The sequence below is a fragment of the Cnephaeus nilssonii genome, assembly GCF_951640355.1.
Source record: "Cnephaeus nilssonii genome assembly, chromosome: 5".
Lineage (NCBI taxonomy): Eukaryota > Metazoa > Chordata > Mammalia > Chiroptera > Vespertilionidae > Cnephaeus > Cnephaeus nilssonii.
This window is the reverse complement of record NC_137076.1, coordinates 29,067,152-29,089,948: the sequence shown is the minus strand read 5'-3', so window position 1 is coordinate 29,089,948 and position 22,797 is coordinate 29,067,152. Positions and strand designations below refer to the sequence as shown.

The window sequence follows — 22,797 nt, the reverse complement described above, 5'->3', positions numbered from 1 at the left end:
TAGGCAACCCTGCTCCCCAGCTGCGTGCTTCCATTTTGTCATCTGTAAGTGGGGGCACCTAAACTGCAAGGCTGAGGTGTTTGTGCGTGGAGTGAATGGAGCAGCCCTGGGCCAGAGTGAGAAATGAGAGGATTCTGCTTCAGTGTTGTAAGCAAAGGTCAGTGGGAACACAGCCAGTGATACAAGTGGACAAGCTGAGTTCTATTCATTGGTAACTTTTTAAAAGAAATACTTTTATTGATTTCAGAGAGAGAGAGGGAAAGAGAGATAGAAACATCAATGATGAGAGAGAATCACTGATCGGCCGCCTCCTGCATGTCCCCTACTGGGGACCGAGCCCACAACCCAGGCATGTGCCCTGACTGGGTATCAAACTGTGACCTCCTGGTTCATAGGTCGACACAACCACTGAGCCACTGCAGCCAGGTTCATTGGCAACATTTACTCTTTGCACCTGGTGGGAGTTCCCTGCAGCTGCTGTAACCAACGAGCACAAACATAGAGGCTGAAAGAACCACAGCAATTCATCTTACAGTTCTGGAGGTCAGAAGTCCGAAATGAGTCTCATGGGGCAAAAATCAGGGTGTTGGCAGGGCTGGTTCCTTCTGGTTCCTCCAGAAGAAACATTCAAGGAAGAATCAGTTTCCTGCCTTTTCCAGCTTCTAAAGACACCTGTATCCTTGGCTCGTGGCCTCGTCCATCTTCAAGGTGAACAGCAGAGCATCTTCCCATCTCCACTTCCGTCCTCACATCTCCTCCAACTCTGACCCTCCAGCCTCCCGCTCACATAGGACCCTCGTGATGACGCTGAGGCCCACCTGGATAATCCTGGGTCATCTCTCATCTCCAGATCCTTAACTGAATCCCATCTGCGAAGTCCCTTTGCCATGGAAGGTCCTGGGGATTAGGATGTGGACATTTTTTGGGGGGGGCATCCTGCCACACTGTTCCCCCACACACCTACAATACGCCGACGCGGGCAAGATCCCGCACGCCAGGGCAGGGATGAAAGGCCCCTGCACCGGCTCTTCTCAGCAACATCCAGGACATTTGGTGACTCAGGCCAAGCAAGGGTGGTGGGCACATGGCTGATAATCATTATGGGCCCTGTCTGAGGCACCGAGCGCCAAACTTCAAGTTCGATAGCAAGTCCATCCCTATCCCACCCTTGTGAGCAAAGCAAAAATTCTGGCCAGAATTGCTCAGCTGCTGGGAACACACAGAGACACACACACATGCCTGTACTCAGCTGCAGATAAAATTTATTAAGGCAACACTGAAGCTCCAGGCACCTATGGCTTGCCAGGCAGGCCTCGCCCCCTCCTGCTCTACAATGCACCCAGGCAGCCCCTCCCTGCCTCAGGAGGCCCACTTCACAGACCAGAAGTCCAAGTCCGGGACCTAAAGACTGAGGTCTGTGGCCCTTGATGTAGAAAAAGAAGTGGGATGGAAGAGCTAGATCCCTGGCTTTTAGGGAAGAAAAAAAATATTTTTTTGAAACCTTCTTCTAAAACAATTTAAAACCTTCTAGAGAACAATTTTTCAGAAACCTCACATCAATGACTGAAGAGTTAAGGCTCAGAACATTCTTCCTCCAGGCTCAAAATGGTCTGTTTGGAAGATCCCAGCTTCCCAAGGCAGTAGCTGAGATGAGCTGGGGGGCAAGGGGGTCCAGTGCTCCTTGCTGACCGCTCGGGAACGGATTGAGACCCTGAACCCCCTTCCTGCTTATCCTACTTCTTCTCTTCTGGGGCTTTCTCAGTGACTCCAGGGGCGAAGGGTCCCACCACCCATGTGATGGGCGTGTTCTGGGACACATACTCGACTATGTGGTCAAGGGCCTCCCGGGCCTTGGCAACGCGCTCGCGGCTCTGAGCGAGTATGGAGCTGGACAGGTCCTGGAAGGAATGAAGGCCGGAAAAGGTGGCCTGGAGGTCCTCCACCTGGCGGCGAGCCTGCTGCACCTGGTCCTTCACGTGGGTGGGCAGCCCCTGGATGCTGGACCCCAGCGAGGTGCAGGTGGCCTGCAGCTGCTGGGCAATGTCACGCAACATGCTGAGCGTCTGGGACTCCACCTGCTGAGAAGGGAGAGTGGGGCGGGGGGCGATCAGGATCACTGCTTTGGGGAAAACTGGGCCCAAAGCCAGGGAAAAAGGAAACGGGGGTTCTAGCGCCCACCTTTAAGAAAACCTTCCATAGGGAGACCGCCTAGCACTATTGTTCGAAATACCGGTTCTTGAGAGTTTTGGGTTTTTTAAAAAAAATAAATTTTGTTGATTTAGAGAGAGGAAGGGAGAGAAAGAGAGAAACATCTATGCGAGAGAGAAACTTCAACTGGCCACTTTCTGCACGCGCCCGACTGGTGATCAAGCCCACAACCTGGGTATGTGCCCTGACCGGGAATTGAACCCTCCACCTTTTGGGGTATGGGACAATGTTTCAAACAACTGAGCCACACCAGCCAGGGCTGGCTCTTAAGAGTTTTGAACCGTGAGATATACACAGGTCAGACTGACAAACAGGCACAGACATTTCCCCAAAGAAGACACACAGAAGGCCAATAAGCACAAGATGTTCAACTTCATTAGCCATTAGGGAGATGCAGCTCAAACCCACAATAAAACACCACTTCACACTGACTGGGACAGCTAGAACCCCAAGACGGAGGGCAGTAAGTCAGCAGGATGGGGAAAGGATGGGGAGCCAGTGGTGCAGTCACTGTGGAAAACAGACTGGTGGTTCCTCAAGACGTTAAACCACAGTTACCACGTAACCCAGCAGTACTCCGCCTCATAACTACCCAAGAGAAATGAAAACATACATCCACACAAAAACCTGTACACCCGTGTTCATAGGAGCACTATTCACAACAGCCCAAAGCGGGAACAAGCCGGATGCCTACCATCTGGTGAACAGACCCACACAATGTGGCCCCTCGCAGGAATATTCCTCAGCTACGGGAAGGAGCGAAGCGCTGCCCTGGCCGACGCGGCTCAGTTGGTGGGAGCGCTGTCCTGAACACCAATAAGGCGGCAGTTCCGGACCAGGCAGGGCACAAACCCAGGCTGTGAGCTGGATCCCTGGTTGGGGTGCATGCATATTAAAGAAAAAAGAGAGACCCGAGGCCTGGGCGCTGGGTCGCTCCAACATTCTGAACTTAGGGAGATGAGGAGAAATCGGAAAAGGGGACTAAAAAACAAGGGGACTGGGAAGGCCCAGTCAGAGAAGTGGGAAGCAAACTAGGCGAGGATGTTGTCCCCAGTAAGAGTCCCCAACTTAGGATGGTTCTGAGATTTCGACTTCAGGACGGTGCAAAAGCGATATGCATACTTTAAATTTTGAATTTGGATCTTGTTCTGGGCTAGCAATGTGTGGTCCACTACTGTCCCGTGGTGCTGGGCAGTGGCAGCCAGAGGCTTTTGCCCAACCGAAGGCTAATGTATGTGCTTTGAGCATGTTTGTGGTGGGCTGGGCTTAGCTGTGATGTTCGGGAGGTTAGATGTATCAAATACATTTTCGACTGACAATATTTCCACTTACCATGGATTTATCAGGAAGTAACCCATTATAAGTCGAGGAGCATCTGTATACTAAAAACCACTGAATACTTTAAAGGGGTGAATTGTACAGTATGTGCACTATATCTCAATAATTATAATTTTTTAAAAAAAGAACAAGACATTTTTATATCTCAAAATTGATTTTTTAACAGTTAAAAAAAAAAAGAAGGTCTGGAAGAATGTTCTAGGCAGAAGTTTCCCAGCCAGGAAGGAGATAGAGCAGGACTGCCCTGAGCGCTGTCAGCTGAGGGCTCTGGACTTGAACCTGCAAGGGAGGTGCTGACAAGAGTAAAAATCTGCATCTTCTGCTGCTGCATTCAGCAGTGGGGGGAAGGGACACGGTTTCGGCAGTTTGGGTCTGAATGCTGAGCAGTTATGCATTTATAGAGATAGTCATGGAGTTTTTATAAATGTCACTTTTATAGCAGTATGTGCTTCACTTATGAACTCATTTAATCATATATATACATACACATATATACATATACATATATATATTTCATATATCAGAAAATTCACCCTTTTAAGTGGTTTTTAGTATAATCATGAGGTTGTGCAACCACCACCTCTAATTACAGGACATTCCATCACCTCCAAAAGGAACTCCCTCCTCAGCCCCTGCAACCACTAATTCACTTTCTCTCTGTGAATTTGCCTGTTCTGGACATTTCACATAAATGAAATCATACAGTGGGTGTTTTTTGTTTGTTTTTGTCTGGTTTCTTTGATTGAACCTATTGTCTTCACAGTTCATTCATGTCCTAGTGTGTATCCGTGCCTCATTCCTTTTTATGTCTGAGTAACATTCCATTGCATGAATGGGCCACATTTTGTCCATCCATTCATCCATCCATCCATCCATCCATCCATCCATCCATCCGTTGGCTGTTTCCACGTTGTGGCCACTGTGAATAATGCTGCTGTGAACATCCAAGTACAAGTTGAGCTAATTTCACCTTAACAACCCTGCAGAAGGTCCTATGTCCATTTACAGCTGAGAGGCTCTAATGTCAGTACAGGCCTAAGACTGGGGGGTATGGTTCAGAATGAGGCATGAGAACTGTGTTAGGTGTTGTTGACTCAATGAAAGCTGAGATGAATGATGGTACAGGTGGCAAAAGTCAGAGCAGGGTACAAGGGGCCAATGCTTGGGCTAGACTGGAGGAACCAGTTACTAGGAGCCAGGTGGGTGAAATGAAGATCCGATGGGACACTGAGATAGGGGAGGGAAGGTTACAAAAGTTTTAAGACATAGCTTAGAATTTAGGAGGTTGAGACACATCCCAGGTTGAGAAGCAACACCCACACCCAAGAGCAGAAAACCAGGCAGGCTTCCCAGGGGAGGTGTTGGTGAGTCCTGAAAGCAGTTAATGGGAGGCGAGGCCGGGGAAGCATTTCAGGCAGTTGGTCCATTAAACACAGGTGTGGAGAGGGAAGTCAGGGCCCCAAGCACCATGCCCCGCCCCACAACGGATACCTCTGGCTTCGCTGGGCTCCTCTCCGTGCCCTGGAGCTGCTTCTGGTTCCAGTTGAGCCACATCTGGTGTAGTTTCTCCTGACCTTCCACCAGCTTCTGATCGACGCCCTGCTTGACACTTTCCATCTGGAGTAGGACAGAGAGCAGTGAGAGGCTGCCTCCGGTGCCTGGCCAAGCTCAGCAGGGCCCCTGCACATTCCGGGGGAGGGGGTTTCCACAGGAACCTGGGGAGCCCTCCTTCCTCCTTTTATCTAAGATGGGGAGGTAAGGGAGGAGGGTGCTGTTTTTACACGCTGTTTCCATAGCTAACAGGTGGCCACAAATTTTATGCAGCTCCTCCCATTTTGTCTGTTTCCCCCCTCCCCTTGCACCAGGCCTGGCTGCCTGACAGGCTGTGGCCAACAGGTCATGTGCAGATGGAAGAGCAGAGGCTTAAAAGTGCTTGTGATGGAACATTATTCAGCCTTAAAAAGGAAGGAAATGCTGACAACTGCTACAGTGGGGATGAACCTGGAGGGCATTATGCTCAGTGACATAAGCCAGTCACAACAGGACAGTACTGTGATTCCACTCACAGGAGGACCCGAGAGGAGTCAGATCCACAAACAGAAAGTAGATGGTGGGGACCGGGGCTGAGGGAGGGGAGATGGGAGTTAGTGTTTAATGGGGACGGAGTGTCAGTTTGGGAAGATGAGAAAATTCTAGAGATGGAAGGTGGTGATGGCTGCACAACAATGTTGAATGTGCTTAAGGCCACGGAGCTGTACTTACAAATGGTTAGGATGGTAAACTTTTGGGTTACGTGTGGTTTACCACAATTAAAAAATATTTTAAAAGAGAGAGACATAGTTAGCAGAGGAAGTTAATAACAGCAATTTAGCTCTTTAGGGAACAGAAAAGTAAAAGACCTGGGTGGGGGATTTGATTGTATAGAGAGGCAGGGGAACCGTATGGGATGATGGAAATATTCCAAATCTCGATTTCGGTGGTAGTGATATGGCCATTTGTATTTATAAAACTCCTCAAGTGCTACACTTCGAAAGGGGTGGTTTTTATTGTGCGTCAATTATACGTCTATGAAACTGACTTTCAACAAAACAGAACAAGGAAAAGTGCTTATGTGCTCTCACCGCACGTGGGTCCCTCAGACCACTTCCAGGGGAAGAGCTGTCTTGAAGGAGGAGCCCACAAGAGGCCCAGCCTCCAGCCGGCCTGTCAGGGGCTGAACTCTGTCCCATCCACATGCACATGCTAAAGCCCTAACCCCCTGGCCCTCAGGATGTGACTATATTTGCAGGTCGGGTTGTTAAAGAGGGTGGGCCTTACTCCAGTGTGTCTGCTGTCCTTAGAAGAAAAGACCAGGCACTCACAGAGGGATAACCAGGTGAGGACACAGGAAGAAGATGGCTATCTGCCCCGAAACGGACAGACCTCAGGAAAAACCAATGCTGGCAACACCTGAACTTGGACTTCCAGCCCCCAGAACTGGAACAATGAATAAGAAATGTATGTTGTTTCAGCTGCCCAGACTATGGGACTTTGTTACGGCAGCCCCTGCAAACTCACGCAGGACCACAGCCCCATGAACCAGCCCAGGTGGACGTGGAGAATGGTGAGCGTTGGCCACTGGGTTTGGGGAAGGTTTGTGAAGGCGGATGCTGCGGTGCCGTGCCCCCATGCCGTGGGCGGGGTCTCACCAGGCTGAGGGCCTGCGCCAGCTGCAGCAGGGCCTCCTGGGCCCTCTGCCTGGTGTGCTGCAGTTTGCCCAGCGAGTGTTTGTAGGCCTGCTGGCGCAGCCGCTCCGACAGGGAGCCCAGGCGCACGAAGTAGCTCTGCTCCTGCCGCTGCTGCTGCACCGAGGCGACGTCGGCGCCCTCCAGAGATGTGGCCAGGTGGGCTGCAGGGGGAGGCAGGAGAAGCATTAGGAAGGCTGGGATGCAGACAGAGCAAGCAGCTCAGGCTCCCCTGGTGCACACTTCAGTATGGGCCTTGGTCTCGCACGGCCTGCCCAAAAGTGTATGCGGGTCTGATGCTTGCAAGCTTTGAGGCCTTGGAGTGAAGGATTTCCTTGCCTTACTTTTCCCCACCTGCAAAATGGGTATGATGAGAACCAAACTTCCCAGGATTAAGAGACCTTAGGCTAGCACGAGGGTCTGCAAACTACACCATGCAGGACACATCCAAATTGTTTCCTGTTTTGTACAATCAGTGAATACTATTATGCATGTTCATTATACATATATTGTCTTTGGCTACTTTCAAACTACAACAGTGGAGTATGTGGGCTCTTGCTCAACAGAGACTAAAATAATTATTATCGAGTCCTTCATAGAAAATGTCAGCTGACCCAGTACTAGTGCCTGGAATATATTAATAGTGGCCAATCTTTCACAATGTTCTAGGTGCTTCCTATGAATTCTTGTCAAATCTTAACAGCTCTGTGAGGAAGGCACTGTTCTCCCACTTTTACAGTTGAGAAAACTGGAGCTCAGAGGGGTAAATCGACTTGCTCAAGGTCACACAGCTTGAAAGGAGCACATCAGGACTTGGAGCTCAGCCATTTGACCCCGTGTTCTCCATCATACTTGATGAGAGAAGTTTGAGCTACACGAGAAGCTTCTTAATAAGCAGTGATAACTAGTCCAGAAAGTGCTCATGCAGGTATAAGACAGAGGATGGAAATTGCCTATCCTGGTGATGTTTTCCTGCTCCTTTAAACTTGAACATCGCAGTGAAAAGTTTGCACTTAGTGACCAGGAGGTCACGATTCCATTCCCAGTCAAGGCGCAAGCCCAGGTGGCAGGCTCAGTCCCCAGTAGGGAGCATGCAAGAGGTAGGCAATCAATGATTCTCTCTCACCATTGATGTTTCTAGCTTTCTCTCCTTTCCTCTCTCTGAAATCAATAAAAACATATCTTAAAACAAAACACAACTTCGCATATTTTAAGTAACCTGATTGGGATTTAAATCCAGACTTACTAACTCACTTGCTTTGTAAAGACCTATGGCAGGGAGCCACAAACTATGGCCTGGGCCAAATGCCACCTGCCCTTATAAATAAAGTTTTATTGGCACATAGTCACACACATTCATCTACCTGTCATCTATGCTTTCATGCTATGATGTCAGAGTTGAGCAGTTGTAACAAAGACTATGTGGCTCAAAAAGCCAAAAAATATTTACTACCTGGCTTGTTAAGAAAATGTTTGCTACCCCGTAGTCTATGCAGAAGCCATTTTGCCAGTAAGCCTCAGGTTCTCCTTCTGTATCACCACCTAAGCCAGAATCACCTGAAGTGTGAAATTTGGACTATCCTGTACTCAAAAGAGGCACACAAATGAAAGTTTAGCTATTTTTATTATTTACAGCCGATTATATGGCTTTTTATTTATAGTAAGTGATAAAGATTCTAAAACAATCAGGAAAAATTGACGTAAAGATGATCAAATAGACCTGGCCAGTGTGGCTCAGTGGTAGAGCATTGGCACAAAGGGTCACGGGTTCAATTCCCAGTCAAGGGCATGTACCTGGGTTGCAGGTTCATTCCTGGTCCAGTTTGGGGCAGGAGGCAACCAATCGATGTGCCTCTCTCTCACACTGATGTTTCTCTCTCTTTCCCCTTCCTTTCAATCTCTCTAAAAATCAATGGGAAAAAATATCCTCAGATGAGGATTTTTAAAAAGATTATAAAATGAACTGTACAGGGAACACAAACATATGACCAAGATAACACGAGAGATGTGCTCTGGTCAGACCGGACAGCAGAGCTGTTCTGATGATAAAGTGAAACCTCCATTTTAGCCACATATTTGTGCAGATCCTCTGGGTCAGGCACTGTTTCAGAAGTGAAAGACAGTGGAAAATAAAGCAATGAAATCCTATGTTGACCTGTTGTGTGATCAAGGTAAGCCTTCAGCCGAAACCGGTTTGGCTCAGTGGATAGAGCGTCGGCCTTCGGACTGAAAGGTCCCAGGTTCGATTCCGGTCAAGGGCATGTACCTTGGTTGCGGGCACATCCCCAGTAGGGGGTGTGCAGGAGGCAGCTGATCGATGTTTCTCTCTCATCGATGTTTCTAACTCTCTATCCCTCTCCCTTCCTCTCTGTAAAAAATCAATAAAATATATTTTTTTAAAAAAGGTAAGCCTTCAATCAGAGGAATTCAGTTGTTTTTATAAACATGAAATTCTGGAAGAAACATACTGTAATCCAGGAATTGGCAAACTTTTTCTGTGCGGGGCCAGTCAATATTTTTGGTTTTGTAGACTATACTATGCCTCAATTACTCAGCTCTACCTTTACCATGACAAAGAAGCCATAGACAAGAATGTAAACAAATGGGTGTGGCTATGTGCCAATAAAACTTTATTTATAAAAGCAGGTGGTAGACTAGATGGGCTTTATAGTCAGCTTGGGAAGAGATGTCCTAGAAGAATTATTTCATGCTGACATTTAAAAACCTGGACAAAAAAGACATGCGACAATTTGAGGTAGCAAAAATAAAAGCCTGTGTTGTGAGAAAAATGGATTCCTCCCTATTCTCTCACCAAAGGGGGTTTGCAAAGACTAACCAAAACTAGCACCTCGTTGAACTCTACTGATGTCTAGAACTTCTTCATGGCTCTCTGGGCGCCCCTGAGCTCTGTCCTTGGAAGTGAAAGCAGCTTTGTCATTTAGGCCAAGTATATCTGGCAAAGTCCTGGCATGTCTGAGGAAGCTGGCAAGGGCCCATGGAGGGGGCAGGTGCCCTGGGCAAAGGGAAGAATCCTGGGGGCGGGGGGGGGGGAGGGCTGTTCTCCTAACCCGAACCCCAGACTAACACACCTAGTTCTTTTTAAAAAAAAATTTTTTTTTTAAATTGATTTCAGAGAGGAAGTGACAGGGAGAGACAGAAACATCAATGATGAGAATCACTGATCGGCTGCCTCCTGCACACCCCCTACTGGGGACTGAGCCTGCAATTGGGCATGTACCCTGACCTGGTTCATAGGTTGATGCTCAACCACTGAGCCACCGCACCTGGACACACCTAGTTCTAATAAGACACTGCAACAGCTCCTCATACCCTCATACCTACAGGCGACCCAGTACCTTAAGCACGGTGTGCACAGTGATTTCATCCTTAGTGGATGGATGCAAAAAATCAAAGCTGCTCAGACGGATCTGTTCTCTGCTGTGGCTTCAGGCCTGGCTCAAGACCTTCCTCCAGCAGACCCTGCTTCCTCCTCCTGCCTTCAGGGGCCAAGAGGCTGAGCTCCTACTAGGGCAGCAGGCACTGACCTGGGGTTCAGCAGGGAAAACATCAGCCAGGTCCCATCCTTCAAGAGGTTCAGAGTTGGGTTTTGGAAACCCAAAGGTCAAGTGACATGCCACGCTCAAGCCACATGCTGCAGGACTGAAGCTCGCCAGCCCTCCTGGAGCGCCCCCGGAACACAAGGGACTGCCCTCCCACCGAGTTCTCAGGAAGAGGGCTCCCATTGGCCGCAAATAATGGGACAAGTGAAGTGTCAACAAATTAACACTCCAGACTGGAATATGTCGCGCTAATCCATGTGTTCAAACCTTTAACGCAAAAACCACTACGGACCCATGGAGGGCGCTGGTGAGCCCACCCATCATGCCATTTTCCCTGCTCTTCCTCTTAGAGAGAACTTTCTCCACGGAAGTGTTCCAGCTACAGAGAAAGAAGCGACACTTTTACGCGCGATCTGTGGCAATCCCAAATGGAAAAAGAGCTGGAGATAAAGATTGGCTGTTCACCCATCAGGGAATCACATGATTCCACATGTTGTATATGAAGTTCCAGAACAGGCAAAGCAGCCATTCTCATCTGGGGGCAATTCTGCCCCCCAGGGGACACTGGGCAATGTCTTGGGACATTTGTGGTTGTCACAACTGGGGGTGCTCCTGGCATCGAGTAGGTGGGGACCAGAAATGCTGCTTAGCCTGCCACAGTGCCCAGGATGGCCGCACAGAGAGCGACCCGGCCCCAGTGTTAGCAGCGCAGGAGTTGGGAAACCCTGATGTGGCCCATCTTCAACTTTTTTCTTTCTCCCAAATATCTGGCTCCTCATTCAAACAAACCAGCTCTGGCCAGTGGGCCGGGCCAAGCTGCCCTTGGAAGGAGCATGGGGCCTCGTTACCTGCAGCCCTCATGGACCTCGCTGCCATGGGCATTGGAAGCTGACAGACTGGCACACTGAAAGTCCCAGGCATGTGACAAAGGAGGCCATCTTTCAAATGTGGCAGCAAGAGCCATGGGCATGAGAGGACAAGTACAGACCATGAGCAGGACTGGCTGCTTGGTCTCCAATGGTTTTATCCCCAGTTTGTCTATTTGTGTCTTCATCTCTACCCCCGTGAAAATGGGGCCTGAACCAGGACAGCTGCATCTATCCTGGTCTCTCAGCTCCTTCCCCCCTCCCCCACCCGCGCGCCACCCCCCCCCCCCCACTTGCCTCCCAGCCTGTCCTCCCAGAAGCAGCCACCAGAGGGTGCCTGTAAGCACCTTCCTCAGGTCCAGTCGCTCCTCTGCCCTCACCCATCTCCATCCCCAATGCTCCTTCCTCAGGGTCAGACCCTTGTTCCTCACTTTGGCCTACATTGCGCTGCAAGACCTGCTCCTGTCCCTCCCCCTCCCCTCACTTTCTCTCTCTCCTCATGGCTGTTTTTCCAACACACCAGGCAAGGTCCTGCTTCCTGGCCTTTGCATGGACTGTTCCCTCTCCTGGGACCATTCTCAAACTAGACATCAGATGGCTAGCTCCCTTCTGCCTCCAGCTCTGTGCTCAAATGCTGCCTTCCCATGGGGCCTCTAACAATGTAAACTTCCTCATCCATATTGTGTCCTGAAACCCTCTCCCACCCCCTCCTGGCACGCTGTTTTTTTCTCTCTCGAACACTGGTCATGGTTCTATCATCAATTCTGCAAGGAGGCTTCCATCTTGCTCACTGATTGTGTCCCTGTGTCTAGAACAGGGCCTGGTGCTCAGCAGGTGCTTAAATCTTGAATGAAATCACCCAGACTCTCCTCTGTTGTTTCCTCACCACCACCACCACCACCACCACCACCACCACCACCACCATACCCCACCTCTGGCATTTGTTTGTTCTTTTAAATGTTCTCAAGTGGAGAGACTCCAGGTAGCCGAGAGGGGCCCAGGTTGGAAAGTCCAGGGAGGGGTCTCAGGCCCATGGGCCACACTCACCCAGCTCCGCGTCTGTCATAGGCAGGTGGTTGTCCATCCATTCCTCCGACTTGCCCAACACTGTGTCCACCCCACTCAGCACCATCTGGCCCATGCGGGACCCCATGACCGACTGGACGCTGCTGGTCACCACGGACTTGGTCTTGTCCACGCCGCTCTGCACAGCTCCCCGGGTCACATCCACTGCCTCTGTCACTCTGGTGGCCACTGTGTCCTTGGCGCTGGCCACTGCTTCTCGGGCCCCGGACACCTTAGACGACACGAGCTCCTTGGTATCCGCCAGGACCTACAAGGCAGGCCAGCATCAGCATCTCTGCACTCCCTCTGTGCCTAGGTAGCCCCACGCCTGCACCCCAACCTCCAGGGAGGCCCAAGGGAGGAGTTCCAGCTCCTGGGTGATCCCAAAGGGTCAACATTGAATCCAGTATTGCAGTTAAGACCACCTGCTCAGGAGCCAGCTGGCCTGGTTAGAATCTCTGGCTTGATATGTCTTAGCTGTGTGGCCTCAGGCAAGTCGCTCCACTTCTCTGTGCCTCTATCCTTCCAGAGCCACACTGTCTAATGCAGTAGCCACTAGCTATATGTGGCTATTTGTATTTAAAATAATTAAAACACCACAAAATTTGATTGAAAGCATGGTCTGAAAGAGATATTCGTACACCCATGTTCATAGAAGCATTATTCACAGGAGTCAAAAGGTAAAGACAACCCAAATAATCCATTGACAGATAAATGGGCAAACACAATGTGGTCCATCCAGACAATGGAGTATTATTCAGCCTTAAGAAGGAAGAACAGTTCTGGTCAGTGGCTCAGTTGGTTGGAGCATCGTCCCATGCACCCAAGGGTTGTAGGTTTGGTGCATGCGGGAACAAGTGCCTAGGTTATGGGGTTGGGATACATATGTGAAGTCGCCAATTTATGTTTCTCTCTCTCCCCCTTCCTCTCTCTCTGAAATCAGTGGACATAGCCTCAGGAGAGGACAAAAAAGAAAAGGAAGAACATTCTAACACATGCTACCACATGGATGAACCTTGAATACATTACACTCAGTGAAATCAGCCAGACACAAAGGACAGATACTATGTGATTCCGCTCATAGGAGGGCCCTAGAGGAGTCAGATCCATAGAGACAGAGAGTGGATGGTGGGTGCCACAGGCTGGAGGAGGGGGAGGGGTAGTGTTTAATGGGGACAGAGTTGGAAAGACAGAAGGTTATGGAGATGGATGGTAAGTGATGGCTGCACAACACTGTCGATGTGCTTAATGCCACTGAGCTGTACACTTAGAAGTGGTTAAGATGGAAAATTTCATGTTGTAAAAAAACTAACGGAACTTGTACCCAAATGTTCATGGCAGTATTATTCTTAATAACCAAGGAGGAGAAGCAACCTAAAATGTCCATCAACAGATGACAGACAAAACGTGGTCCACCCGCACTGGAGGGTTACTCAGCCATGAAAAGGAGTGAAGCACTGACACTCACTGCAACGTGGATGAACCTTGAACACATAATGCTCAGTGAGAGAAGCCAGACGCCAAAGGTCACATGTTATATGATTTCATTTATACGAAATGTCCAGAACAGGCAAATCCATAGAGACAGGAAGTAAATTAGTGGTTGCCAGGGGTTGGGATGTTTGATGGGAAGGAGAATAACAGCTAAGGGATGTGAAGTTTCTTTTTCAGGTGACGAAATGTTCTAAAATGGATGGTGATGGTTATAAATTAAAAGTAGCTATTTAAGCCCTCGCCAGTTTGGCTCAGTGGATAGAGCTTCGGCCTGTGGACTGAAAGGTCCCAGGTTTAATTCCGGTCAAGGGCACATACCCGTTGCAGGCTTAATCCCTGGCCCTGGTCGAGGCGCATGCAGGAGGAGGCAACCAATAGATGTGCCTCTCTCACGTCGATGTTTCTGTCTCTTGCCCTCCTTTCTGCTCTAAAAATCAATGGAAAAATATCCTCAAGTAAGGTTTAACAATAAATAAATAAAAAATAAAAGTAGCTATTTAAGCTCTGGCCGGTGTGTTCAGTGATTAGTGTCAACCCAAGCACTGAAGGGTTGTGGGTTTGATTCCTAGTCAAGGGCACGCACCTGGATTTTGGGCTTGCTTCCGGCCCTGGGCGGGTTCCTGGGGAGGCAACCGATCGATGTGTCTCTCACATCACTGTTTCTCTCTCTCTCCCACTCCTTACTCTCTTCCATTCTCTATAAAAATCAATGGGAAAGTCTGGCTGGTGTGGCTCAGTGGTTGAGTGTTGACCCATGCACCAAGAGGTCGCTGGTTCTATTCCCAGTCAGGGCACATGCCCAGGTTTCAGGCTCGATCCCCAGTGGGGGCTATACAGGAGGCAGCCAATTGATTTTCTCTCTCATGGATGTTTCTCTCTGTCCCTTCATCTCTTTCTAAAAATCAATAAAAACATATATTTTAAAAATCAATGGGAAAAAATATCACTGGTGAAGATTAACAACAACAAAAGTAACTATTTAAATTTACAATAATTAAAGTTAGTAATTGAGTTCTTCAATCACACTAGACACAGTTTAAAGACTCAATAGCCTCATATGGCTGGTGGTTTTCATATTGGACAGTGAAGAGAGAGTACATATACCTCAGAGAAAGTTCTACTAGGCAGTGCGGAGCTAGAATCTTTAAGAGGGAAGGGAAGTCCCTAGCCGGCTTGGCTCAGTGGATAGAGCGTTAGCCTGCAGACAGAAGGGTCCCAGGTTCGATTCTGGTCAAGGGCACATGCCTGGGTTGCGGGCTTGATCCCCAGTAGGGGACATGCAGGAGGCAGCCAATCAATGATTCTCTCTCATCATTGATGTTTCTCTCTCTTTCCCTCTCCCTTCCTCTCTGAAATCAATAAAGATATATTTTTAAAAATAACAAGAAAAACCTGGTCCACAAAGACGGTACTGCATGTGCAAAAGTCGTGGGCTAGGCCTGAGCAGGTGTTCATTGTCATTGCTTCCCTCACCTCCCCAGAGTGAGTTCCATGAGGGCAACAAGTGTCCCACCATTGTGTCTGGTATACACAGGCACTGATGTTACTGAACACTGAGTATGAAGGCAACGTGGCTGGAATGGAGCAAGGGAGGTGGGTGATGAGGGCAGGGAGGTGGTGGGGCCAGATCAGGTGGGGCCATGTGGGCTGTGTGTGTGTGTGGGGGGGGGGGGCATGTGGGCTGTGTGTGTGTGTGGGGGGGCCATGTGGGCTGTGTGTGTGTGTGGGGGCCATGTGGGCTGTGTGTGTGTGTGGGGGGGATGTGGGCTGTGTGTGTGTGTGTGGGGGCATGTGGGCTGTGTGTGTGTGTGTGGGGGCCATGTGGGCTGTGTGGGGGGGCATGTGGGCTGTGTGTGGGTGGGGGGGGAGCTTTGGCTTTTTCTCTGGGCAGGTGGGAATATGAGGGGGTTCTGAGCAGATCTGGCTGGCATTGAGGTCATTCATCCACCTGCTCAGTGGGGAATAGATTTGGGGTGTGAGGGGCATGCAGAAGAGGGGTCAGGGAGTAAGCTGTCACACTGTCTATTTTACTGGTAGTTCAGTGGACCACAGACTCAATACCCAGGTGGGTCCCTGTGCCCACGGGGCTCGCGGTGGCGGAGGTCTGTACCTTCCCCGTCTGCTGCTGTAGGATAGGCAGGTTCTCTTCCAGCTTATCCAGCCCCTTGTGGGCATATTCACTGGCTGATGTGACTACAGGAGGTGAAACAAGACAGAAATATGACGGTTACTGCACGTGAGCATCCCAAGGGGTCCCGGGAAGGTCAGCCACTGGTTTGGGGGAACAGGGCCAAGGGTGGGGCAGACCCTCCCAAAACAGCCAGGAAGGGAGGTTCCATGTTCTCGGGGCTTCACTCACTCTGGGGCTCCAGCTTGGACAGGATGGGCTGGGCCCCACTGACGGCAGCCGCCGTGAGGGTCTTTACGCCTTTCTCCGCCGCGTCGCAGACTGTCTTGACGTGGGGGTGGCTCTCCTTGGTGGAGGTGTAGGCTGCCGACACCATGTTGCAGGTGGTGCTGATGAGGGGCATGTTGGCCACTCGGTCCACCACGCTGGGCTACGGGAGAAGCAGCTGAGGTGGGCCGGGCCGGGCGTGGCGAGGTGGGGGTGCTGGGCCCGAAACTCGGGCACCAGCACTTTCCCTCTCACTCACGGCCAAGGAAACAGCTCAGCTCACCCTGGAGGTTGACCCACGAAGCTGCCCAAGCCGGAACTTCAGGGCTGCGCTATGAGCTTCCTTTGTCTCAGCTCTGCGGCCCATGTGTGTGAATGTGTCTCTGGCACCCATTGTGCGCCATGTAGTGACAAGAGACAAAGCCCTACTCTCAGAGCTTACGGTCGAAAGCTGGGTCTGCAAACTAGGCCCACAGGCCAAGTCGTCCCACCACCTGATACTTTTATTCTCGTCTGTTTTTTTCCTAATAGCTTTATTAAGATCAAGTTCACACATCATAAATTTCACTGTTTTTAAAGTGCACAATTCAGTGGTTTTTAGTAGACTCACAAGGTTGTGCCGTCATCACCACTCATTCTAGAACTTTTCCATCATCCCAAAAAGGAACCCTGTACCCATTAACAGCCACTCATTCTCCCCTCCCTCCAGCCCTGGCTACTACTAGTCTGCGTTCTGTCTCTGTGACTGTGCCTATTCTGAACATTTCACATAAACAAAATCATATCCTCTGTGGCCTTTTGTATCTGACTTCTTTCACTGAGTGATGTTTTCAAGGTTCATCTATGTAGTGGCATACATGAATGCTTCATTTTTTAAAAATTGTGAGGAAATGTAGGCAATATCAAATTGACCATTTTAACCATTTTTAAGTGTATAGTTCAGCAGCATTCACATTGTTGTGCATTCAGTACATTCACACTGTTGCACAACCACCACCACCATCCGTCTCCAGAACTTTCTCATCCTCCCAAACTGAAACTCTGTCCCCATTAAACACCAGCTCCCCGGCCCCTGGGTCCCACCATCTACTTTCGTGTCTGTGGACCTGACTCCCCTGGGAACCTCATGTAAGTGGAATCACACAGTGTTTGCCCTTTCTGTGTCTGGCTTATTTCACTGAGCATATCTTTAAGGTTCATCTATGTTGCAGGACATGTCAGAACTGTATTCCTTTATATGGCTAAATACCATTCCACTGCTGCCTGGTTTTGTAAGTAAAGTTTTACTGGTGCACAGCCACGCCAGAATAGGTAAATCCACAGAGAGAAAGCAGAGTGGTGGCTGCCAGAGGCCGGGGGTGGGAGAGGGAGTGGGGGGGGCGGGGAGGAAATGGGAGTGACTATTAATGGGGATGGGATTTCCATTTTGGCTGATGAAAAAGTTCTGGGATTAGAGAGTGGGGATGGCTGCACATTGTAAGTGTACTTAATGCCACTGCACTGGATACTCTTTGAAATGGTTAAAATGGCATATTTTTATGTTGTGTATTTTACCCGTTTTAAAAAAAGGAATGAAGCGCTGACACACAACTCATGGATGAACCCCTAAAACATCACACTCAGTAAAAGAAGGCAGACACCAAGGGTCTCGTAGAGACTGAAACTAGAGTGGTTGCCGAGGGGGAAGGGGAGTGGGGTGGGGGTGACTACTACTGGGTATTGGGTCTCTTTGGGGCAAGATGTTCTAAAACTGTACGGTGGTGATGGCTGCAGAACTTGATAGTTCACTAAAAGTCACTGAGTAGCACCCTTCAAAGGGTGAATTTAATGCTATGTAGGTGATACCGCAATAGTCTGTTAAAAGGGGCTTTTATTTAAACTGGGGGCCGGGGGAGGGAGGAGGACAGGGACTGACTTCTTGGAAGGGGGACCCGAAGAGAACCTCCAGAGGCAGAGAACATTTTTCTGGGTGGTGGGGAGCCAGGCAGTTTCAAACTGTACCCCTGTTCTCCCAAGAGCCCCTGAGATCCCCAGTTCTCCTGCCCCCATCTGTTAGTGGGGCACCTGTTAGAGGTCTGTCGGCTGGCTCTCCCCACCCAGTCAGAAAGCTCTCTCTTAACCCCCATCACCCTGGCTCCCTTCCACGGTACCATGACGTGGCAAGCCTCACCCGTAGTCAGACCTTCCTCACCTGCTGTACAGGTTCTTCGGCCGTCACCTGGGTGTTGGCAGGGGCTTCTGTCTCATTGGTAGACATTTCTCAGAAGCACGCACTGTGGACAGATGGACTAGTCAGGTACAGTCCGGCCCACCCCTCCCTCCCTCCAGCAGGAAGTTCACACCTGCACTCTGACAACCCCAACACACCCCAATTCTGAGAGCCCTGCCTTTTGGTCATTAACAGGCACCTGTGGGTGATGATTCAGCAGGGCTGAGAGCCTGCAGTTCTAACAAGCTCCCCGGTGCTGTGCTGCAGCTGACCCAGGGCTATCGCTTGAAGGGTACGATCAGGGTGCAGCCCTCCGAGGGCTCACCTGTATCATTACTCCAGAGACACCTATGAAGCAAAACCTCTGTGGACCACAATTCGCCAGCAGCTACCAAGTTTCAAGACGCCTCTCCCCTTTGACCCAGAAACCTCACTGTGAGGACAGTCCCACACTTGGATTGCCAAGTGGGCAGAGGCGGGTGTACCTGAGTTGTCCACAACAAGACACTGGTAACTGTTTGCCCAGCAGAAGGGGACTAAAGAAAATACCAGATTAGCCCAGTGCCTGGGGAAAAAATGGGTATTTACATATAATTGACATGGACCAAGATACTGCAAAGAGACAAAGGTTTGAATGGGGGTAATAAGAGTTTACTTGCATTTGTACATAATCTTTTTTTTTTTTAAATCATCACCCAAGGATGCTTTTCATTGATTCTAGAGAGACAGAGGAAGGGAGAGAGAGAGGGAGAGGGAGAGAAACATCGATCAGTTGCCTCCAGTACATGCCGTGACCAGGAATCCAACCTGAGACCCTTTAGTGCACAGGACATGGCTCCAAACAACTGAGCCACCCGGCCAGGCTGCACGGAATCTTTAAAGAGACACAGCTAACCGTTCAAGGTGGCCACCTTTCAGGGAGGAAGATCGGGTGCTGCAGCAGGCTCTGACTTTGGAGCCAGGTAGATAATATTACTTTCTTTTAAATTTAAGCTTAAAAAAAAAAAGGTAAAAGAAGCTATTAGAAAGACCATGCCTGGCTCCACTGCAGGTCAGACTCGGGTGTGTGAGGGGCGAGGGGGGCTCCTCAGATGAGTCTAATCACACATTTGCAGGTGAGACGGGAGCCGCAGATGTGCTTCATTTTCCAGGCCCGGTGAGACGAGATGGATAGAATCTCCTCACATAGATTCCAGGAGCCTCAGCTCTGCCCACACTGCTGTCTGTGCTGATGTGTTGGGCAAGGAGCTTCCCCTCCGCTAGCCTCAGTCCTCTCCCCGTAAAACGGGGCTAACGGTATAAAGGCTGGTCCCACAGGCAATTCTGGAGTGAGCCTGTTGAGAACCCCTGACCTTGATTCTGAGTTTCCTTCTAGAGGAAAGAAGCCCAGATGTGTTTCACCATCCCCAAAGTGCAACTGATGTTTGTGTGTTTTTAAAGTATTTATCTTTTTATTGATTTCAGAGAGGAAGGGAGAGGGAGAGAAAAAGAAACATCAATAATGAGAATCATTGATGGACTGTCTCCTGCATGCCCCACACTGGGGGTTGAGCCCACAACCCGGGCCTATGCCCTGACCAGGAATCCAACTGTGACCTCCTAGTTCAGTGGTCGACGCTCAACCACTGAGCCAAGCCGGCTGGGCCAGCTTGATGTTTTGAGAGCACCAGTTCTGGAGTCCTAACCCAGTTTGCTTTTTAAAAAAAGTTGTATTGATTTTGAGAGAGAGAGATGGGGGAGGGGGCAGAGAAACATCGATTTGTTGTTCCACTTACTTGTCCATTGGTTGGTTGATTCTTGTATGTGCCCTGCCACCTTGGAGTATCAGGATGACGCTCTAACCAACTGAGCCAGGGCAAAACCGGGTTCTGATCCTAGTTTTGCTCCTCACTAGCAGTGGGAGCTTGGAAAGGCACCACCCCTCCGTGGAGCCTCGCTTACCACAGCTATACCTATTAGCTTGGACAACCTTTCCTAACTCAGAGTCCCCACAGATGGGAGGAGATGCTGCACCTGTGGTGCTTAGCCTGCCACATAGTAGGTGCTCAATAAACAGATCCCTGCCACACCACTCGGGCTGAGGTGTACAAGGGGAAACCATGAGAATTGAGATTCCTGCTTGTTACAGAGGTCCTCACCCCACTGGGAAATGGGGTGAGGAGACACACTTGTCCCTGTTGGTCATCATCTGAGTCCCCCTCACCTTCCCCTGAGCTCACCTAGGCAGCTTAGAGGTCCTCCTTCCCACCCGCCGGAACCGGTTTAGCCACGGACGACCACTGCAGCAGCCGGGACCCCATTAGAGTCCTGGGGTCTACAACCTGCCTGCAGCCGGCTGGAACTGAGTGGAGTCGCACAGCCGTCCAGCGGCAGCCAGGATCGCTAAGATCCAAAGTTCCCGGAGACCGAGGTTCCAGGCCCAGCCTCCCCTCTCGGCCCTGACGTAGGTCTCCAGGCCTCAGATAAGGGGTAGGCCTTCCCTTCCCAGCGCTCCCCCCGCCCCCTTGTGCAACCCGCTGGCCGCACCCACCCAGGGGGGACGGGGCGGGTGTGTCACTGTCCTCTGGGGTCCGAAGCGGGGGCCAGACCATCTGCGGGGGAGGGGGCTGTGCTCCCCGGGGAGAGGCGGAGGGCGGGCTGGGCTCGGAAGTCCCAGAGGGGGCGGAATTCCGGGGCAGGACGGGCAGCGGCTCGCCTCCAAACGGCGTTTGGAAGGCAGATTCACCTCAAATGTGGCGAGGATGTGGTTTGGGACGGGGGGTTTGTCCCCCACCCCTTAATACTGCCACTTCTAGGGGGCTCTTTCGCACCTCCCCCCGAAAGTTCCAGGAATGAGGAGGAGAGCGGAAGCCCCAGGAATGAGGAGGAGAGCGTTTGAAAGTCTGAGCCCGGCCCAGAAGTCGGGTGGGGGGCGGGGCGGGGTGCCCCCAGCCCCCGGAGACCCCTCCCCCAGGCCGCAGAGGCCAGCGGGGCCCCGAGGAAGGCCCTCCCCGCTGCTTCCAACCCTAGGGCGCCCCAAGACTCGGCGGGCCCCGTCCCCCACCTCAACCGGGCACCCCGCCTCTCACCGCGGTCAGCGGGACGTCCGGGGCGCAGCGACCAGGACTTTGAGGCTAACTCCAAAACCGTCCGGGCTGGCCCTAGGGAGGGCTTTTATACCGGGGGCCGGGCGCCCGGGAGTGACGGCCCGAAGGACCAATCCGGTTGGGGGCCGCCCGGGCCACGCCCCCCTTCGCCCCGGGACGTTGGAGCCCCTAGTGAAGTCCGGGAAGGGCCGGACTTGGGGGGTGGGGGCGGGCACGCGCCCTCTGCACGTGCCGGGGGTTGGGGAGACCCCGTACGACGCCGGATCCAGCCAAGGGCGCCCCAGCCCCATCGAGACACCCGAAGAACTTGGCCCTGGGAAGGGAGCGCTGTCCAGGTGTCCCCCGGGCCCCCCTTTCTCCGGTGGCCAAACCGAGGCTGTAAGAACTCTGTGTGTCAGGGACCACGTCCCCACCGTGGGCACAAGAGTGAGGGAGCCAAACCCGACCCAACATTTTAACAGTTTTAACCACAACGGTGAGCAGATATCTAGTGCCTTCTGCCCTCCCTGAGCCGTAGAGCGCCACCTACTTCTTCAACACCTGTGTCCCCATGTCCCCATTTTACAGGAGAGAAAACTGAGGCTCAGAGACCGCCCACCTAGGCAATGCAGGGGAGGAAGTCCTGGACGTGACTCTTGGGTCAATCCCTTTCTGAAGCCACACCCATTTGGATTTCCTCCCCCTCCAAAATAACTATCCTCTTGGTCTATAAACCAAGTTCTCGGCTCAAATGTCCCCAGGGGCGGCGGAAGGTAAATGGGTGGCAGCATGCCCTGCCTAGACAGGGCAGAGCATTGTCCTGCGGAGAACCACCTAGGGATGGCAGGTCCTCGGGAGTTCCAGGCTGTACAAGCACTGCCCTGCCTTTTAGAAAATAAAACCCAGTCAGGGGCCACCAGTTTGCCACCTCTGCTACATTATGTGGGTTGAGGGGAGACTTCTGGAACTTCCAGAAAGAATATGGAACCCTAGGCAGTTTGGCTCAGTGGATAGAGCATCAGCCTGCGGACTGAAGGGTCCAGGGTTCGATTCTGGTCATCGTGGCACATGCTTGGGTTGTGGGTGAGATCCCCAGTGTAAGGTCTGCAGGAGGCAGCCAATCAATGATTTTCTCTCATCATTGATATTTCTATCTCTCTCTCCCTCTCTCTTCCTCTCTGAAATCAATAAAAATATATTTAAACACACACATACACAAAGTCACACAGTTCTAAAGTTATATAACTCTGAAGTCACTGGTAGCCCCTGACAGTGTGGTGCAGTGGTTGAGCGTCGACCCATGAACCAAGAGGTCAAAGGTTTGCTTTCTGGTCAGGGCACATGCCTGGGTTTTCTGATCAATGTTTCTTTTT

General features: G+C 50.9%; 1 protein-coding gene across 3 annotated transcripts; it reads right to left on the bottom strand.

Moving 5' to 3' along the window:
• Positions 1-1,245: 1,245 nt before the first annotated feature.
• Positions 1,246-21,514, bottom strand: PLIN3 (perilipin 3). 3 transcript variants are annotated; one of them, XM_079771771.1, is made up of 8 exons: positions 21,428-21,514; positions 18,342-18,423; positions 16,115-16,313; positions 15,866-15,948; positions 12,244-12,529; positions 6,735-6,934; positions 5,038-5,163; positions 1,246-2,078 (listed from the first exon to the last, which is right to left on the bottom strand). In XM_079771771.1, exons 2-8 carry the CDS (start codon positions 18,405-18,407, stop codon positions 1,734-1,736), a joined length of 1,305 nt encoding a protein of 434 aa, XP_079627897.1. In that variant the 5' UTR covers positions 18,408-18,423; positions 21,428-21,514; the 3' UTR covers positions 1,246-1,733. The 3 variants fall into 3 exon arrangements, with proteins under 3 accessions (XP_079627897.1, XP_079627899.1, XP_079627898.1); XM_079771773.1 differs by having other exon boundaries at positions 21,403-21,445; XM_079771772.1 differs by lacking the exon at positions 21,428-21,514 and adding an exon at positions 20,135-21,278.
• Positions 21,515-22,797: the final 1,283 nt, after the last annotated feature.

What these genes read in the sequence shown, in the direction of transcription:
- PLIN3 (XM_079771771.1), bottom strand. Translation starts at nt 18,407, where the DNA reads ATGTCTACCAATGAGACAGAAGCCCCTGCCAACACCCAGGTGACGGCC. An exon ending in CCGAAGAACCTGTACAGCAG is followed by an intron (nt 16,314 to 18,341) that starts GTGAGGAAGGTC and finishes CTTCTCCCGTAG; the next exon opens with CCCAGCGTGGTGGACCGAGT. An exon ending in TGGCGCAGGCCCTCAGCCTG is followed by an intron (nt 5,164 to 6,734) that starts GTGAGACCCCGC and finishes GTCCTACTCCAG; the next exon opens with ATGGAAAGTGTCAAGCAGGG.